General features: G+C 33.2%; 1 protein-coding gene across 4 annotated transcripts; it reads left to right on the top strand.

The window, feature by feature from the left end:
• Positions 1-893: 893 nt before the first annotated feature.
• Positions 894-14,887, top strand: LOC124910545 (ubiquitin C-terminal hydrolase 12-like). Of its 4 annotated transcripts, none has more exons than XM_047451209.1 (31): positions 894-1,065; positions 1,217-1,361; positions 1,457-1,614; positions 3,152-3,417; positions 3,494-3,712; positions 3,796-3,904; positions 3,985-4,100; positions 4,442-4,540; positions 5,003-5,112; positions 6,087-6,161; positions 6,378-6,456; positions 6,542-6,688; positions 6,768-6,848; positions 6,955-7,074; positions 8,444-8,566; positions 9,374-9,451; positions 9,566-9,654; positions 9,779-9,887; positions 9,984-10,052; positions 10,239-10,346; positions 10,942-10,997; positions 11,153-11,330; positions 11,414-11,515; positions 11,584-11,655; positions 11,843-11,908; positions 12,878-12,943; positions 13,415-13,501; positions 13,676-13,792; positions 13,916-13,990; positions 14,082-14,165; positions 14,263-14,887. In XM_047451209.1, the coding sequence occupies exons 1-31, from the start codon at positions 909-911 to the stop codon at positions 14,302-14,304; spliced, it is 3,402 nt and encodes a 1,133-aa protein (XP_047307165.1). In that variant the 5' UTR covers positions 894-908; the 3' UTR covers positions 14,305-14,887. The 4 variants fall into 4 exon arrangements, with proteins under 4 accessions (XP_047307165.1, XP_047307164.1, XP_047307163.1 ...); XM_047451208.1 differs by having other exon boundaries at positions 13,673-13,792; XM_047451207.1 differs by having other exon boundaries at positions 11,840-11,908; positions 13,673-13,792.
• Positions 14,888-15,494: the final 607 nt, after the last annotated feature.

Genomic DNA, 15,494 nt, shown 5'->3' with positions numbered 1-15,494 from the left:
GATAAATTATTATTATTATTTAAACTAACATAACCCATTCATTATTTAAATATGGAATGAATATTCCACAAATCATTAATCTAACATAATAATATATTTGATTTTTCTATATTTGTCAGTAATATATTGTAGGACAATTATGAACATAATAGTTTACATTAAGCCATTTGATTTAACAAATAAAAATATCGAGAAGAATATTATCTTGTTTGTAATAAGAGAATGACAAGAAGACCAACTTTTTTGTAGCTAAATATTGAGCCATACAAATTTTCTTTAATCTCGATAAATATTCTAATACGATAAAATAAAATCTTAACACATGTAAAAAATTGTATTACCATGAAAAACATGAGGAATAACATGTTAAGAATATAGTAAACTAACATGAAAGTTTAAGTTCAATGCTTAAATCAATCAAAGGAACTGAGTTTAGGGACCGTCATGGAAAATTGCAATTTACAGTGCTTTCTCTTCCCTATAAGGGAAGAATATTTGGTGCATCCAGTTCTGTTCAACTATTTAAATACCGAAAGTGTCCTCTCTCTTTAAACCCATAGAGTGTTTCCTCAATCAGTCTCTCTCCATCGATCGTAGCTTTCTAGCTAGCAAGCAATTCCCAGCAGCGGCTTCTTTTCCGATTCTCTGATCGGAAAGAAATCAAATCAGCTTCGCAAATGACTCTAATGACTCCCCCGCCTCTAGATGTAATCACTTAACATCTTGCTCATTCTCACATGCATATTTTCAGCCACACACAGAGATGCACGCATTACCATTCTATCGTAGAACGTTGCCTGTGCTTGTTATTGGGTTTAGGCTGATGATTTGTGTTCAATTATGATCTTTGAGATGATTTGTCCTCGTTTTTTGCTATATCCTATACCCGACTTGAATTTCAATGTTTCATGGAACTGAACCCGATTTTTCTAGGGCTTCGATTTGTGAATACTGTTGATTTCCCAGATCCAAGTTTTCACTTTTACTTATGTTTGCAGCAAGAGGATGAAGAGATGCTTGTGCCGCATTCGGATTTTGTGGTCGAGGGTCCTCAGCCCATGGAAGGTATCTCGACTTCTTCTCTTTAGTAAATGTTTTTATGACTTTGGATTTGTAATGCTTAATTAATGTTATCCGTGAGAATTAAATAGGATTCAGTTGTAGGGTTTGGAGTTTGATTTATCTGTTATGACCTTTCCCTTTCAATTTTTGAAAGTTGTTCCTGCAGAAACAAGTAATACAGCTGAAGTGCAGTCAGATGATACCCCATCTGCACGGTTCACTTGGACAATTGACAACTTCACGAGGTTGAACAACAAGAAGCTGTATTCTGAGACTTTCAACATTGGAGGATATAAATGGTACTTATTTACATCTTTATTTTCTCTCTTCCTTGGTTTTATGGTTCATTAGTCCTATGGATTCTTCTTTTGTGATTATGTTCTATATGGTACAGGCGGGTGCTTATATTTCCAAAGGGGAACAATGTGGACCAATTATCAATGTACCTAGATGTTGCAGATTTTGCTAATTTGCCCTATGGATGGAACAGATATGCTCAGTTCAGTTTGGCTGTGATCAACCAAATTCATAATAAGTTCACAATAAAGAAAGGTACTTTCCCTAGTGTTATTTTATATTAAAACAATCATTTTTGTAAACCTATTTATGTTATTGCATGAACTTATAAAATAATGGCTTTCTAATTCTTTTTCAATGGAATGCTAGCCTCTTCTTTTCTAAGAAGAAGGTGAATCTGTATTTCAATTGTGCATTTACTTGGCTCTCATAATTAAATGTCTTTTTGTCGGAGCATTTTCTTATGCATATTCATTTTCTTTGTATAGTATGGGAGCATGTTTTTTGTGGAATAACTACAATGATTATTAGTTACTAGTAAATTTTGATTGTAGACTAAATGTATCAGATTGACAAATATGTGGATTAAATTTAATTTTGAATAGTTAAATTTGTATATAAATCAGTTGTAGCAAAATTATACTTAAATACTTTCAAGTAACGATCCAATAAGAAGAAAAACTAAATAAAGAATTATAATATGATTGCTATACATACAAGAGAAATCACTTTGAAAATTGTAAATAGAAAACTTGTTGTCCCCTTACGAATGTTTCTGTACAGTCTCACCATGATTTTTTCTAAAGGAACTCTTGGATGGGTTCTTCCATTTGCTTCTTCTAGCATCTTGGTATTAAGTGGAATGAGGTGGGATATTAACTTAACTACCATCTCTCTGTTTTAAAACAATGCTATTGTAAGCTTTGGTCAATCACTCAATCTTCTATTGCTTATCCAATCCATGGGTCTTTGGCACATGGTTTTGTTACTTTCTGTAACTGTTATTTCCCTGGTTAGATGTTCCATATTCAGTGTCCTTTTGTCATTCTCTTTTTCTTTCACTATCTTTTCCTCAAATCATCACAATGATTAAATTAGCCAAACAACCAGCCCATGCATGTAGGTTGTGGTTTAAAGATTCTTGGTTGCTTCAAGGTTTTCTTTTTGCATGCTTTGGTAGATCCAAATAGCCGGTTTTTCCTTGTTTTCTCCCTTAAAAAAAATATGCGATCTCTTATAGAGGAAAAAGAAATTGGTATTTGGCTGAATTACATATTATTTTTCATGTTATTGTACAGCTTATATCTTAGATAAGGTACTAATAAAAAAAGTATTGCATGATTTGGTGCTTCCTCATAGGAGGAATAGATAATTTGATTTCTTTTAACTGTGAGGTATATATTTCCTTTTTCATGTATGTGGTTCTTGTCACACCATTCAGATCAATATTAAGGGTATATTTCTTTCAGCCTTTCAACTCCCTCATGCATCTCTTCTAAAGTGCATTGGAAGGACTCTGAGTAATAGATGTATACTTTTATTTTGTTTTCAAATAATCTTTCAACAAGATAAGATATTAGTTCATTTTGATTCTGACGCTTGGTCAAGCTCTATATCACTTGATATTGGTACATTTAAGATTGATGATGGCAAAATCTTCTTCACGCTGTAGTTAAAGATTGGCATGTTGAGATCACTTTGTGGGTGTAATTTTACTTCTGGAATTGTCCCATTGGGAGTCTGAAGTTGTAGTAAAATTTAATGCTGCTTTATCATGCTTGTCCTACTGCAGATACACAACATCAATTCAATGCCAGAGAAAGTGACTGGGGTTTTACTTCTTTTATGCCACTCAGTGATTTATATGACCCAAGTAGAGGTTATCTGGTGAATGACTCAATTCTCATTGAAGCTGATGTTGCTGTGAGAAAGGTTGCTGATTACTTTTCACACGACTCAAAGAAGGAAACTGGTTATGTTGGACTAAAAAACCAGGGGGCTACTTGCTACATGAATTCTCTTCTGCAGACATTGTACCACATTCCCTATTTCAGAAAAGTATGTCAATTTATACATTGTGTTGATTGATATTAAGTCATGAAGAAAATTTTCATGCTACAATTACTGAATTCAGGCTGTGTACCATATGCCGACAACTGAGAATGATATGCCATCAGGGAGCATCCCCTTAGCTTTGCAGAGCTTATTCTATAAACTTCAGTATAGCGAGACTAGTGTAGCTACAAAAGAGTTGACTAAGTCATTTGGGTGGGACACATACGATTCATTCATGCAACATGATGTGCAAGAACTGAATAGAGTATTGTCTGAGAAGCTTGAAGATAAAATGAAGGTATTCTGATTTAAATATCCCAATTCAGTTTTCTGATTTTTGTCTTCTTGAAGAATTTTACAATATATACACATATTGCTCAGGGTACTGTTGTGGAGGGTACTATTCAACAACTTTTTGAAGGGCACCACATGAATTACATAGAATGCATCAATGTGGAGTACAAGTCTACTAGAAAGGAGTCCTTCTATGGTACTTTTCACAAAATAGCTTTACTCTTTCTATAATCTGCCCCAGTGTTTCTTACCAATTTAAATTTATTTTCTTTATAGATCTCCAGCTTGACGTTAAAGGGTGTAAGGATGTTTACGCGTCCTTTGATAAGTATGTAGAAGTTGAACGCCTTGAAGGCGATAATAAATATCATGCAGAACAATTCGGTTTACAGGTCAGAAGCATTGAACTTAGGATTTCAATTCGGGAGGACAAAAGTTTCTTATTGTCAGGATTGTTGAACAAAAATTCCTGAACTTGCTTAAATTTTTTGAACAGAAGACTTGTTTTCTTTATACGCTTCTTGTAAATATGATCCATATCTTGTTTCCAGCATGAGCTTTTTCTTATAATAATACAGTTTCTCCATAAGCATGCTATTTTAACTTAAAAGTACTTTTTCTTTGATTTATGTCATAACTTGCTACAGTATGGACAAATTTTTCTATCTTGATTTCTTAATTTCTTAATTTCTTCATTTGTGATCTGCTTAATGTTATATTTGTATTTATTCAGGATGCAAGGAAGGGTGTTCTGTTCCTTGACTTTCCTCCTGTTCTCCAACTTCAATTAAAACGTTTTGAATATGATTTTATGCGGGATACGATGGTAAAGGTATTATTATGCCTTCTTCAATTATAACTTTCTTGGTAGTTATGTGTTGTCCTGGTGTAGTAATATTGTTCTTTACCAAATTATTATCTATTTTTGCAATATAAGTTCAATAATAGAAAATATATCTTGCTTTATCCTTTTTATAACTTTATGGGATTTCAATGCATGCAAGTCATCATCTTGTTACTTCTCTCCCAGTTTTACTCTTATTTTACACAATCCAGGAACTTCCATCATGTTTTATTATTACCATTTACATAATTTCTTATTGTCTATATACATTTATACTTATGACATGCTTTGATTTGTTAAGACTTTTGTGCATGATCAATTTGAATTACATAGATTTGTTGAGACCTCGTGGTTCTTTGTAGGAGATAAACTGATATACCTCATTTTTCTATGCTCATCTGTTAACACGTGCAAAATAGTAACTATCCATTTTCATCATTTGTAATACAGATCAATGATCGGTATGAGTTCCCATTACAACTTGATCTTGACAGAGATAATGGAAAATATTTAGCACCTGAAGCTGATAGGAGTATTCGGAACCTGTATACACTACACAGGTGCTGCTTATTTTAATACTGCTGATGTTATCTATGTTGTTTGAAACAACTCTCCTCTTAACCAAGTGCATTCAAAAGCCGGATGTTGCTTATTTTTAGTGAAGTTTGTATATACTTCCCCTTAACCTCATTGTATGCTGATAAGAATGAGTTTTTATTTCACTTGAAAACTTTTGATACTCACATAGTACAGTCTCAAGAATTGCAATAAGCAACATGAAACATACGAGTAATCTTGCATGAATCTAGGTCTGGTATGCACTTCATATGCAATTCTAACCTTGCTTAGAGAATTGCTATTCACAATGACTTGGATTTTGCTTATTAAAGATGTGGGATAATTGAGAAAAAATAGATATTATTATTAAGGATATAATATATCACCTAAATGCTTAAAAAGTAAGAGGTATTATCTAATGAGATAAAATCCTACAAATGAATACACTAGTTCTATAACAAGAGTATCATGTATAAGCCTAGTTTGATTTTCCATAAAAGATATTGATGCGTGTAGAGAAAAGTAGTCCATTTCTATTATTGCAGCTATTGTGCAATTGGATAAAAGAAAATAATGAGCCCATATGGAACCAATGTTTGTAGTAAATTTTTATGTGTGCTAGGTCTCAATGTGAAACCGCCAATTTATTTTCAGAAATAAATGCAAGAACATTTGGTATATAAGCTGAAAGTGTAAGCATTTTTTAACTTGGATCAGATATGTTGGCCTTTTTTTTTTTTTAATCTTGGTTGAGCCAAGTTTCGAATTGATGGCTCATATGGAAGTATTTTTGAAATGAGGTCACATCCATTTTTCACTTTCCAAATATCACGACATTTATATATTTCTTTATATGATATCTATATTTTTCCAATGCTATAATTTACTTGATGTGATGGATATCTTCTCTAATTCCTTTTTGCATGATAATTAAGGTATGGTTTGTTCTATTATTGTAATATGTTTTTTTTTGCAGTGTCTTGGTTCACAGTGGTGGGGTGCACGGTGGACATTACTATGCTTATATTAGACCGACCCTCTCTGATCAATGGTATGCATAACTTCTTTTCAAAATCTGTTTTTCTTTATCTTCTTTTTCTTATCCTTTTTTTTTTAATAGATTACATAATTATGTTTGAATGACTTGGCTTTCTTCGAATTTTCCAAACAAGTTACCTAAACATAAAAACAACATTTCCATTTTGGATGACATCATGTGCTTTTAATCTTCTGTTCTATTTGCACTCACTGTATCTTTTGCTAATAGGTACAAATTTGATGATGAACGTGTGACAAAAGAAGATTTGAAAAAGGCATTGGAAGAACAGTTTGGTGGTGAGGAGGAGGTAATACTTGTTCATCTAGGTCTTTGGTCCATAGTATTTGTTATTTTATACCACTGTGCTTTATTTTGACTCTTATACGCAGCAGTTGCCGCAAACAAATCCTGGATTCAACAACTCGCCATTTAAGTTCACAAAATATTCAAATGCTTATATGCTCGTGTATATACGTGAAACTGACAAAGATAAAATAATATGTAATGTTGATGAGAAGGATATAGCAGAGCACCTTAGGGTATGATATCTCTTTTTTTGTTATTCCTTTCTTCTTAATAATGTTAAGTACTGTGGCTATCTGTTCATTAACTTTCCAGGTTAGGTTAAAGAAAGAACAAGAAGAGAAGGAACTAAAGAAAAAAGAGAAATCAGAGGCTCATCTTTATACAGTAATAAAGGTAAATCTTCTGATCATCCTTAAGTTATTTTTTATTTTTATTCTTTTTGGAATTTCCTATTGGTATTATATGGTTTCATAATTTATCTGTTTTTCCTCGTGTTAAGGTCGCTCGAGATGAGGATATTCGGATGCAGATTGGTACGGATGTATATTTTGATCTTGTCGACCACGAGAAAGTTAGACATTTTCGCATCCAAAAACAATTGCCTTTCAATACGTTCAAGGTATCTCTGCCACTATTAACTTGCTTCACTGATCTATTGATCTTTGTATTATCACTAGTTTATTGTATGGCTGTCCACATAGATTAATTCCTTTAGCCTGTTTTTATTTTGTTTTATTTTAGCTTTATGTCTCCAAGGTCACTTGGCTCTTTTGTATTGGAGGGAGTAGAATGTTTTCCCATTGTTAGTACCCGGAAAATTCTGCTGTGGCTGCTGCTAGGGTTTTGTTTGTATTTGTGGAAATAGTCAAACTAGTTAGTGTGCAAGGTTCGTGATATGCAACTAATTAGAATAGAAGCTAAACCTAGCCTTGAATCACCAAGTGATACCTGAAATGGTGCCGTAACATAAGGGTGAAGTCGTCACTATTACCATCTTTCCACACAACTCTTTCATCCAAGAAAGCTGTAGGGACGACATCACCCTTATGCTGAAAATTAGGGTTATGAAGTTGAGCAAGCAAGCAAATTCCCCATCTTTTTCTTAGGCACCCGAGGCAGTAGGCAGTCACTTACCGCCTCGCCACCGCCTATCGCCATTTAGAACATTGATGACATTATACATCTTAGCTGAAACATGAATTTCTAACTTGTAAGCCACCTTCCTCACTTTAGCAATGATCCGTAATGGGCAATAGAATTTAGGGCTTAGCTTATGAGTTTCCCCACACCCTGAAATATGTCGATAAGGTTGTAGTTTCAAGTAAACCCAATCATCAATCTGATATTCACAATTCACCCTGTATTTGTCAGCTTTCTGTTTCATACGATGTTGAGCTCGTTGTAAATGAAACCTAAGCATGTTAGATGCTTCTTGAAAGACCACAATCGACAACTTCCACTCTAAAATCTTGAGCTAAATAGGGATAATGAGCAACTATTTCATACGGAGAAGTAATCTCCAGCTAAATAGGAATAATGAGCAACTATTTCATACGGAAAAGTAAGAACTACTGAATGATAATTGTTGTTATACCACTATTCCGCAAGAGGAAGCCACCTCACCCACGATTGTGGTTTCTGGCCTGCCATACAATGCAAATAAGTTTCCAGACTTCAATTCACTACTTCCATTTTACCATCTGTTTGTGGCTGATAAGTTATGGACATTGCTTATTGAATCCCTTATAAACGACAAAGTTCTTTCCAAAACGTACTGACAAAAACCCTGTCCCTATCACTAACGATTGTAGCGGCATGCCATGTAAAAGACAAGCCTATTGCATGTTTCATTGCTCTTTTTTTTTTCTACAGAGTGGCGTGCAGGAAAATCATGTTTTTATTGTTGTATAATTATTATAGTATGTCAGCTATACCAAAAAAGAAAAAACAGAAGTATGATTATGTTCTAATATTAAGTTTATCTGCAGGAAGAAATTGCCAAGGAGTATGGTATCCCTGTACAATTTCAACGTTTCTGGTTGTGGGCAAAGCGACAAAACCATACATATCGCCCAAATCGCCCATTGACACCTCAGGAGGAAGCTCAATCTGTAATAACTTTTTTCCTTTGCTTTTCATATAATGCTCCTTTTTATTTAAAAAATCATGGGTGCGAGTTATTTCAGAAATGGTGGTTTACTTGGTTTTCTAGAAATGTTCAGAAAGTAAGCAAGGAGTTTGGATATTGTATATTGGATCTACCTGAAAGACAAACCTTTTGGTTGGACAATATCACACTCAATTCTTCTTGGAGAAGATGGTTAGGTTGATAGTTGGAGAATAGAGAAAACCATATTATTGTCAGTGAATATTCCATGTTTTCCTTATCTGAAACTGTAAATAGAAAGATGAATGTAACAACAATCATATAAAATGCCATTTTTTTAATTCAAATAAAATATAAACTGATGATACTGTTAAATGAATGAAGAGATAAACATAAAAAATAAAGTGAATTATATATAGATTCTGTGGGGGAGGACAAACTGTTGATGAGGATTCAAATATCTCATGGATTTACAACCCTTGTTTGATAAGTTAGCAGCTCAATAGAATAATGAACAATCTTCATCCTGCTAATTGTGATTAAAAACATAATTGGAGCATAATATGATTAACTGGGCCATATTAAACTGGAAATGAAGTATATCTTTCGTCCCCTCATTATTTTCGTTATTTTCTCATGTATCACAATGCTTCATCACAACATACCATTTAGGATATGAGGGCTGTGAACCCTTAAATTCACATGTCAGTCCATATATGCAACAAAGACATCTTGCTATTATTATACATGGATTTAATTCATTTGTCAAAATATGAAATGATATATTATTTGTTCTTGATGGATTCTTTAGGTTGGCCAAGTAAGAGAGGTATCTAATAAAGCAAACAATGCAGAGCTAAAACTGTTTCTGGAAGTAGAACTTGGACCGGTATTTAGTCTAAATTTAACTTTTTAAGTTTGGTATTCTTCAACCTGACCATGATCCATTTTTATGTTCATTGTTGATTCCTGACATGCGAACATGATGTGTGAAACTATGCAGGATTTGCATCCAATTCCTCCTTCTCTAAAGACTAAAGAGGAGATTTTGCTCTTTTTCAAGTTATATGATCCATTGAAAGAGGAGTTACGGTATGCTAATTTCTGAATGGTGGAAATGCCATTTGATAATTAAGAACCATTCTTTCTTTACCTACAATATCATGTTTATTCATAGTCAGGATCAGGACTTCCTTTTTCCCGTTTCTTCTATTAGGTATGTTGGACATCTATTTGTGAAGGCCAGTGCTAAGCCAACTGAAATTTTACCAAAGCTGAATGAATTAGCTGGATTTGCCCCAGATGAAGAAATTTCGCTCTTTGAGGTTACTAAACTTTTTGTACTTTAGTAGTTAGTTTCCTAATGATATATTTGAGATTAGCTCACGCAAGGCCTTGCACATCTGTCCCTTATAATCCAGGAAATAAAGTTCGAACCAAATGTGTTGTGTGAACACATAGACATGAAGCTCACTTTTCGCAGTTGTCAGGTATTTGTCCAAGAATTCACTTTGTACAGTAGTAAGGTATTTGTTGTAATACTTCTTTTTCTGTGAGCTATATAGGTCAAGTTGTGGTATTAGTCTTCCAATGCTGTAATCTTCACCTTTCTAGGAATATATATTTACCATGAGTCAATATGAAGAAGTTTCACATCAGCTTCTTATGTGTTGCAGCTTGAAGATGGTGACATCATTAGCTTCCAGAAATCTCATGGTGAAAGTAATGAGCAATGCCGCTACCCCGACGTTCCTTCATTCTTGGAATATGTGCATAATCGTCAGGTAACTCATGGACATTAATGAGAGATGTCAGCCCCTCATGAATACTTATTTTTCTTGAGTGCAACAGAAATATCTGTTCATTCTCTGCTCTTAGTTATGAACTTCCATGTTGTGATAGAAATACTTAAGAGGTTGACATCAGGAAATAGAGTAAGAAACATGTTTTACTAAAACATAATGTACCTACCCATGCAGCAACTTGTACTGGAGCTAGTTAGCAGTAAATTCTACTTCCAAGTAATTTGTTTTCTCTTGTAAAAGGGGGGAAATGGTCTTCTGTTATGGAACTCTTGGATCGTTCATCCCAATTATGTTCCCAAATAGCAGATATTTACATGCATAAAATCATGTTCTGACTATCATGTATCCCCCCAAGTAATTAAGGATGTGAAAGTTGTTTGGAGTTTTAGTGCTTGAAAAAATTACTTTTGTAAATATAGGGTAGTAATGAGGAGTGAGTTCACTGAATGTACTTGTAGTTGGTTCAAACATCTATTGAAGGCTGTCTGAGCATATAACCCATATTGTGATAGTGTGTTAATTTCATCCAGCTATCTATAATTCTGAATTCCTTAAAAGTCTTATAATTTGGTAGGTTGTTCACTTCCGATCTTTGGAGAAACCTAAAGAGGACGAATTTTGTCTTGAATTGTAAGTGCTTTCATTATTCATATTTTATTGTCTTCAGCATCTGTTCTTGAATTATGTTCTACTTCTACTTGATGAAGAGTTCTTCTTGATTTTCTTGTTCTATGGTTCATTGTTTGTTCCATAAAATAAATGTGAGTTTCCTTGTGATTTCTTAGGTCAAAGCTTCACAATTATGATGATATTGTTGATAGAGTGGCCCAACAGTTGTCCTTGGACAATCCAGCCAAAATAAGGCTAACATCACATAATTGCTATTCCCAACAACCTAAACCACAGCCAATCAAGTATAGAGGAGTTGAGCATCTATCAGATATGCTTGTCCATTACAATCAGGTATTTCTATATGTCAACACTGCGTCATGTTATACTATTTTGTAAACTATGGTTATCTCATGGATGAAATTCCTTCTCCACAGACTTCAGATATTCTCTACTTTGAAGTGATGGATATTCCGCTCCCAGAACTTCAAGGCTTGAAAACACTAAAAGTTGCTTTTCATCACTTAACCAAGGATGAAGTGAGTTTCAAAACTATAATAGCTGTTTTAATATTACCCTCCTCCACTAATAGTGCCTTGAATATCAGGTAGCAGTTCATATTATTAGATTACCGAAGCAAAGTACTGTTGGGGATGTCATTAATGAACTTAGAACAAAGGTACTACTCTGGTACAGTTCATACTAGGCATGTTTGAATATTATATGTTTCATTCAACCAGTTTGATGGACATATTGTGTAATTGTTGTCTGGATTTGCTGCATTTGCTTCTTACATGTATGAAGTTCCAAAAGATGCAACTTTTTCTAACAACTAGTTATGTAATTTTTTCCGTCTCATGAAGCAGGTAGAGTTATCTCATCCAAATGCTGAATTAAGGTTGCTTGAAGTGTTCTATCACAAAATATACAAGGTATGAGATGAATCTGAATCTGAATCATGGTTGCCAGTTTCTTTAGTAGGGCTATTTGGTTTCAGTGGCCTGTAACAGCTTATGATGATATCATTTTTCTAGAGTGATAAACCAATAATTTAATAATGAGGACAAAAGAGACTCTGGTATGTAGGCAAATTTAACTTCTTAGACTTGCACAAATTGTGTCCAAAATTAAGATATAATTGAAACTGAGGGAGCTGAATAAATAAATGGATTTAAAAAAAATGTTCTTTCATCTTGATTATTAGAAGAAAGGACTAGAACGTCATAGTAGCTTAGAATTCCATGAAAAGTGTCTCACCTCAAGGCACAGCCAGATATTATCATTGGTGGCTTGTAATTGGATTGTTCAGTCCACTGATCATATGGATTCATTCATAGCTTATTTAGAAATAATTTATTGATAGACTAACATAGTAAATGAAAATTAAAAAAAAATGTTATAGTAGAAGAACAAGATAAGGGTATTCTCCAGCAGTTAGCTTAGTATATAGGGTGCTTGAAGTTGTGAGTACGACTAAAATCATTAAACAAATATATATAGATTCATTCATAGCTTATTTAGAAATAATTTATTGATAGACTAACATAGTAAATGAAAAATAAAAAAAAATGTTATAGTAGAAGAACAAGATAAGGGTATTCTCCAGCAGTTAGCTTAGTATATAGGGTGCTTGAAGTTGTGAGTACGACTAAAATCATTAAACAAATATATATGGTATTTTATGCTTCTAAACTGGAAATGTCCATATAAATTTCTGGCCATGACATAAATGTATATGAAGGAACAAGTCTAGAAATATGGCAACGAATTGAAGATATTTATTTGTATTTATAAATATGAACAAACTTACCTTTTTACTGGCTTTTGACATCTATTTTTATATAATATTGGTATAAATCCGAAAATTGATAGTGAATACATTGGCACTATTTTCTTGTTAGGTTTTCCCAACCAATGAGAAGATTGAGAACATCAATGATCAATACTGGACGTTACGTGCAGAAGAGGTAGTTTGTCTTTATACTTTGCTTTTTCACATTTCCTGTTTTTGCCAGTGAAAATATGCCATTCCTACCCACTAGGGTAGCTCAAGTGACAAGAATCGGTCCCTAAGAGACGAAAGATCACGGGTTCAATTTCCACTTAGAACGCCTTAAGTTGAAGTGAATGTTATGACTGTGAGGGGTCATGCTAGCTTCCAATATTAAAAAAAAAATGTGCCAGTACCAAATGAAATTGGTGTTCTGATGATCATGCAAGTGAAAATTCTTGTACCAAATGGTCTACCACCAATTTCATATTATCAAAACATATTTGTTCTTATTTGAATACTGAAATTGTTGTTCCGATGATCATGCAAGTATATTATAAAATATATCAACTATCATGACTGCCATTGAGAAAGATCTGTTTAATAATTGGGCTATTCGATTTGGTACTAATTGTAATAATTGGACTGTATTTGTTTCTTATGGCAGATACCAGAAGAGGAGAAAAATATTGCTGCTCATGATCGTTTGATTCATGTTTATCATTTCATACGAGATACTACTCAGAGCCAGGCGGTAAATTAATTTAGGGCATATATTATGTAAATGCTGCGATGTCTCGCAATATCCAGCCTTGTTATATTTTCTTGTGTAGTTGTATCTGTCATATGCTCAATTGAGATTTATTCATGATGTGCCTTTTAGTTTATATTATTTGTTTTCATATTTTTTTCTTTGTCCTTTCAGCAGCAAATCCAAAACTTTGGGGATCCATTTTTTCTAGTTATCCAGGAGTCTGAAACACTGGGTGAAATTAAATTAAGAGTTCAAAAGAAATTGCAGGTCCCAGATGAGGAGTTTTCTAAGGTTTTGTCACATTTTCCCCTTTCGTTAATTTTGGGTGCCCTCTGTATGCAAATAAAATTGTTATCTATAACTTATGTGTAAAGACACATTTCTGAAATATATATCCAATCTCCCAATTTTCAGTGGAAGTTTGCATTTATATCATTGGGTCGACCTGAATATCTTCAAGACTCTGACACTCTTTCCAACCGATTTCAGGTATTTTGTCTGTAGTTCATTTTATACTTTTTTTACATGATTAAAGTTGAATCATCATTATCCACCCTTTATTTGATTTCCCTTTTGTCAGAGAAATGTTTATGGTGCTTGGGAACAGTACCTTGGGTTAGAGCATGCTGATACTGCTCCTAAAAGATCATATGCAGCTAATCAGGTACTTCCTGACCCAATTTTGTTAGATTCAAAATCATGATATGTTTCAAAGTCTGCCTTGTGCAAAAACTAATGTAGAGAATATACTAACTTTGCAGAACCGACATACATATGAGAAGCCTGTCAAAATCTACAACTAGAAGATCCGAAAAGAATCTCCTCCCCCATCCTCATGTTTGCCATATTCAATGGTTGGAGGCTCTTTTCATGAAACTAGCTCCAATATCCCTTTTTCTCTCTGCCTGAGGTTACAATTATTTTGCAGTAGTGTAATTTTGATCAAAGGGGTGATGAGGTGTGTTAGTTATTGACCAAGCATAAAACTTGGTTTCTTCACGAGCCAATATGATCCCGCTTTTTTCTTTTTGTTTTTTTTCTTTCTTCTTCCTTCTTCGTCAGTGGGTGATGATACTTGTTCCCTTTGAGATTGAAATGGCTATTACAAATGTAGGAATATATATGAGATTTTGGAGAGAATAGTGTATAGGGGGTATAGGTATTATTGTGGTTCTTGAGTGTTGTTATTGGCTCCTATTTTTCCTTGTTCAACAATTCTCTTTCCCCTCTGGGCTATCTCATATACCTACTATATAGAAACATTTAAACAGCCAGAGGAACTGTATAATGTTTGTTTGATTCTGTTATTAGTTTCTGGATTGTCCTGAGTTTGGGAGGAATTTCAAAAGTTTTTTTTCTTCTTATAATATGATATTGATTTCATCTTCCTCTCTTCTGCTGTCCACTTTTTTTTTTATATTAAATTATTTGCTATTTTTTATTTATAATTGTGATTAATATATGAAATTACTAAGGCTAATATATTTTATTATTATTTTGATTTAGAAAAATATATTTAAAAACATAATTTTAATTTTATTTAATTGTCGGTAATTCAATATTTGATTAATAGTTTAATCAAAATCATACTACAATATTAATGGAATAGTTTAGATTAGTGTACAACTTTTATTGCAAACTAATAAAGTTTGAAGTTAATTTAAAAATCAAATCATTTAAGATTTTTCAAAACTAAATATTTGAAGGTGGGTTTATAAAGTCGTAATTTATATACGAGGAGTCACGGGAAAGAAGATCAGATTGCGCCGTGTAATTCTCCTTCCCAAATTTCAATCGTTTATATTTATATATATTATTTTTGTAGCCTCTTTGTTAGATGTTTTTATATATCTAATTTATAAGAAAGTAATCATTGATGTCAATGATGTAAATTAGTTATAGCATTTTATATCTAAAGTTTAAGACATGAGAATAAGATTGTTTCTACTAACAATAGATCTGTCTGAAAATCTTATCTTCAAGTGATCTTGAT

The sequence above is a fragment of the Impatiens glandulifera genome, chromosome 7 (assembly GCF_907164915.1).
Source record: "Impatiens glandulifera chromosome 7, dImpGla2.1, whole genome shotgun sequence".
Lineage (NCBI taxonomy): Eukaryota > Viridiplantae > Streptophyta > Magnoliopsida > Ericales > Balsaminaceae > Impatiens > Impatiens glandulifera.
The sequence above is the reverse complement of the archived record's forward strand: the minus strand, read 5'-3'. Positions and strand labels throughout refer to the sequence as shown.

Excerpts from the sequence above, each read along its gene's own strand:
- LOC124910545 (XM_047451206.1), top strand. The coding sequence starts at position 909 with ATGGAACTGAACCCGATTTTTCTAGGGCTTCGATTTGTGAATACTGTT. Across the intron at positions 6,162-6,377 it reads CCGACCCTCTCTGATCAATG|GTACAAATTTGATGATGAAC; the intron begins GTATGCATAACT and ends TTTTGCTAATAG. Across the intron at positions 12,944-13,414 it reads GGACGTTACGTGCAGAAGAG|ATACCAGAAGAGGAGAAAAA; the intron begins GTAGTTTGTCTT and ends TTCTTATGGCAG.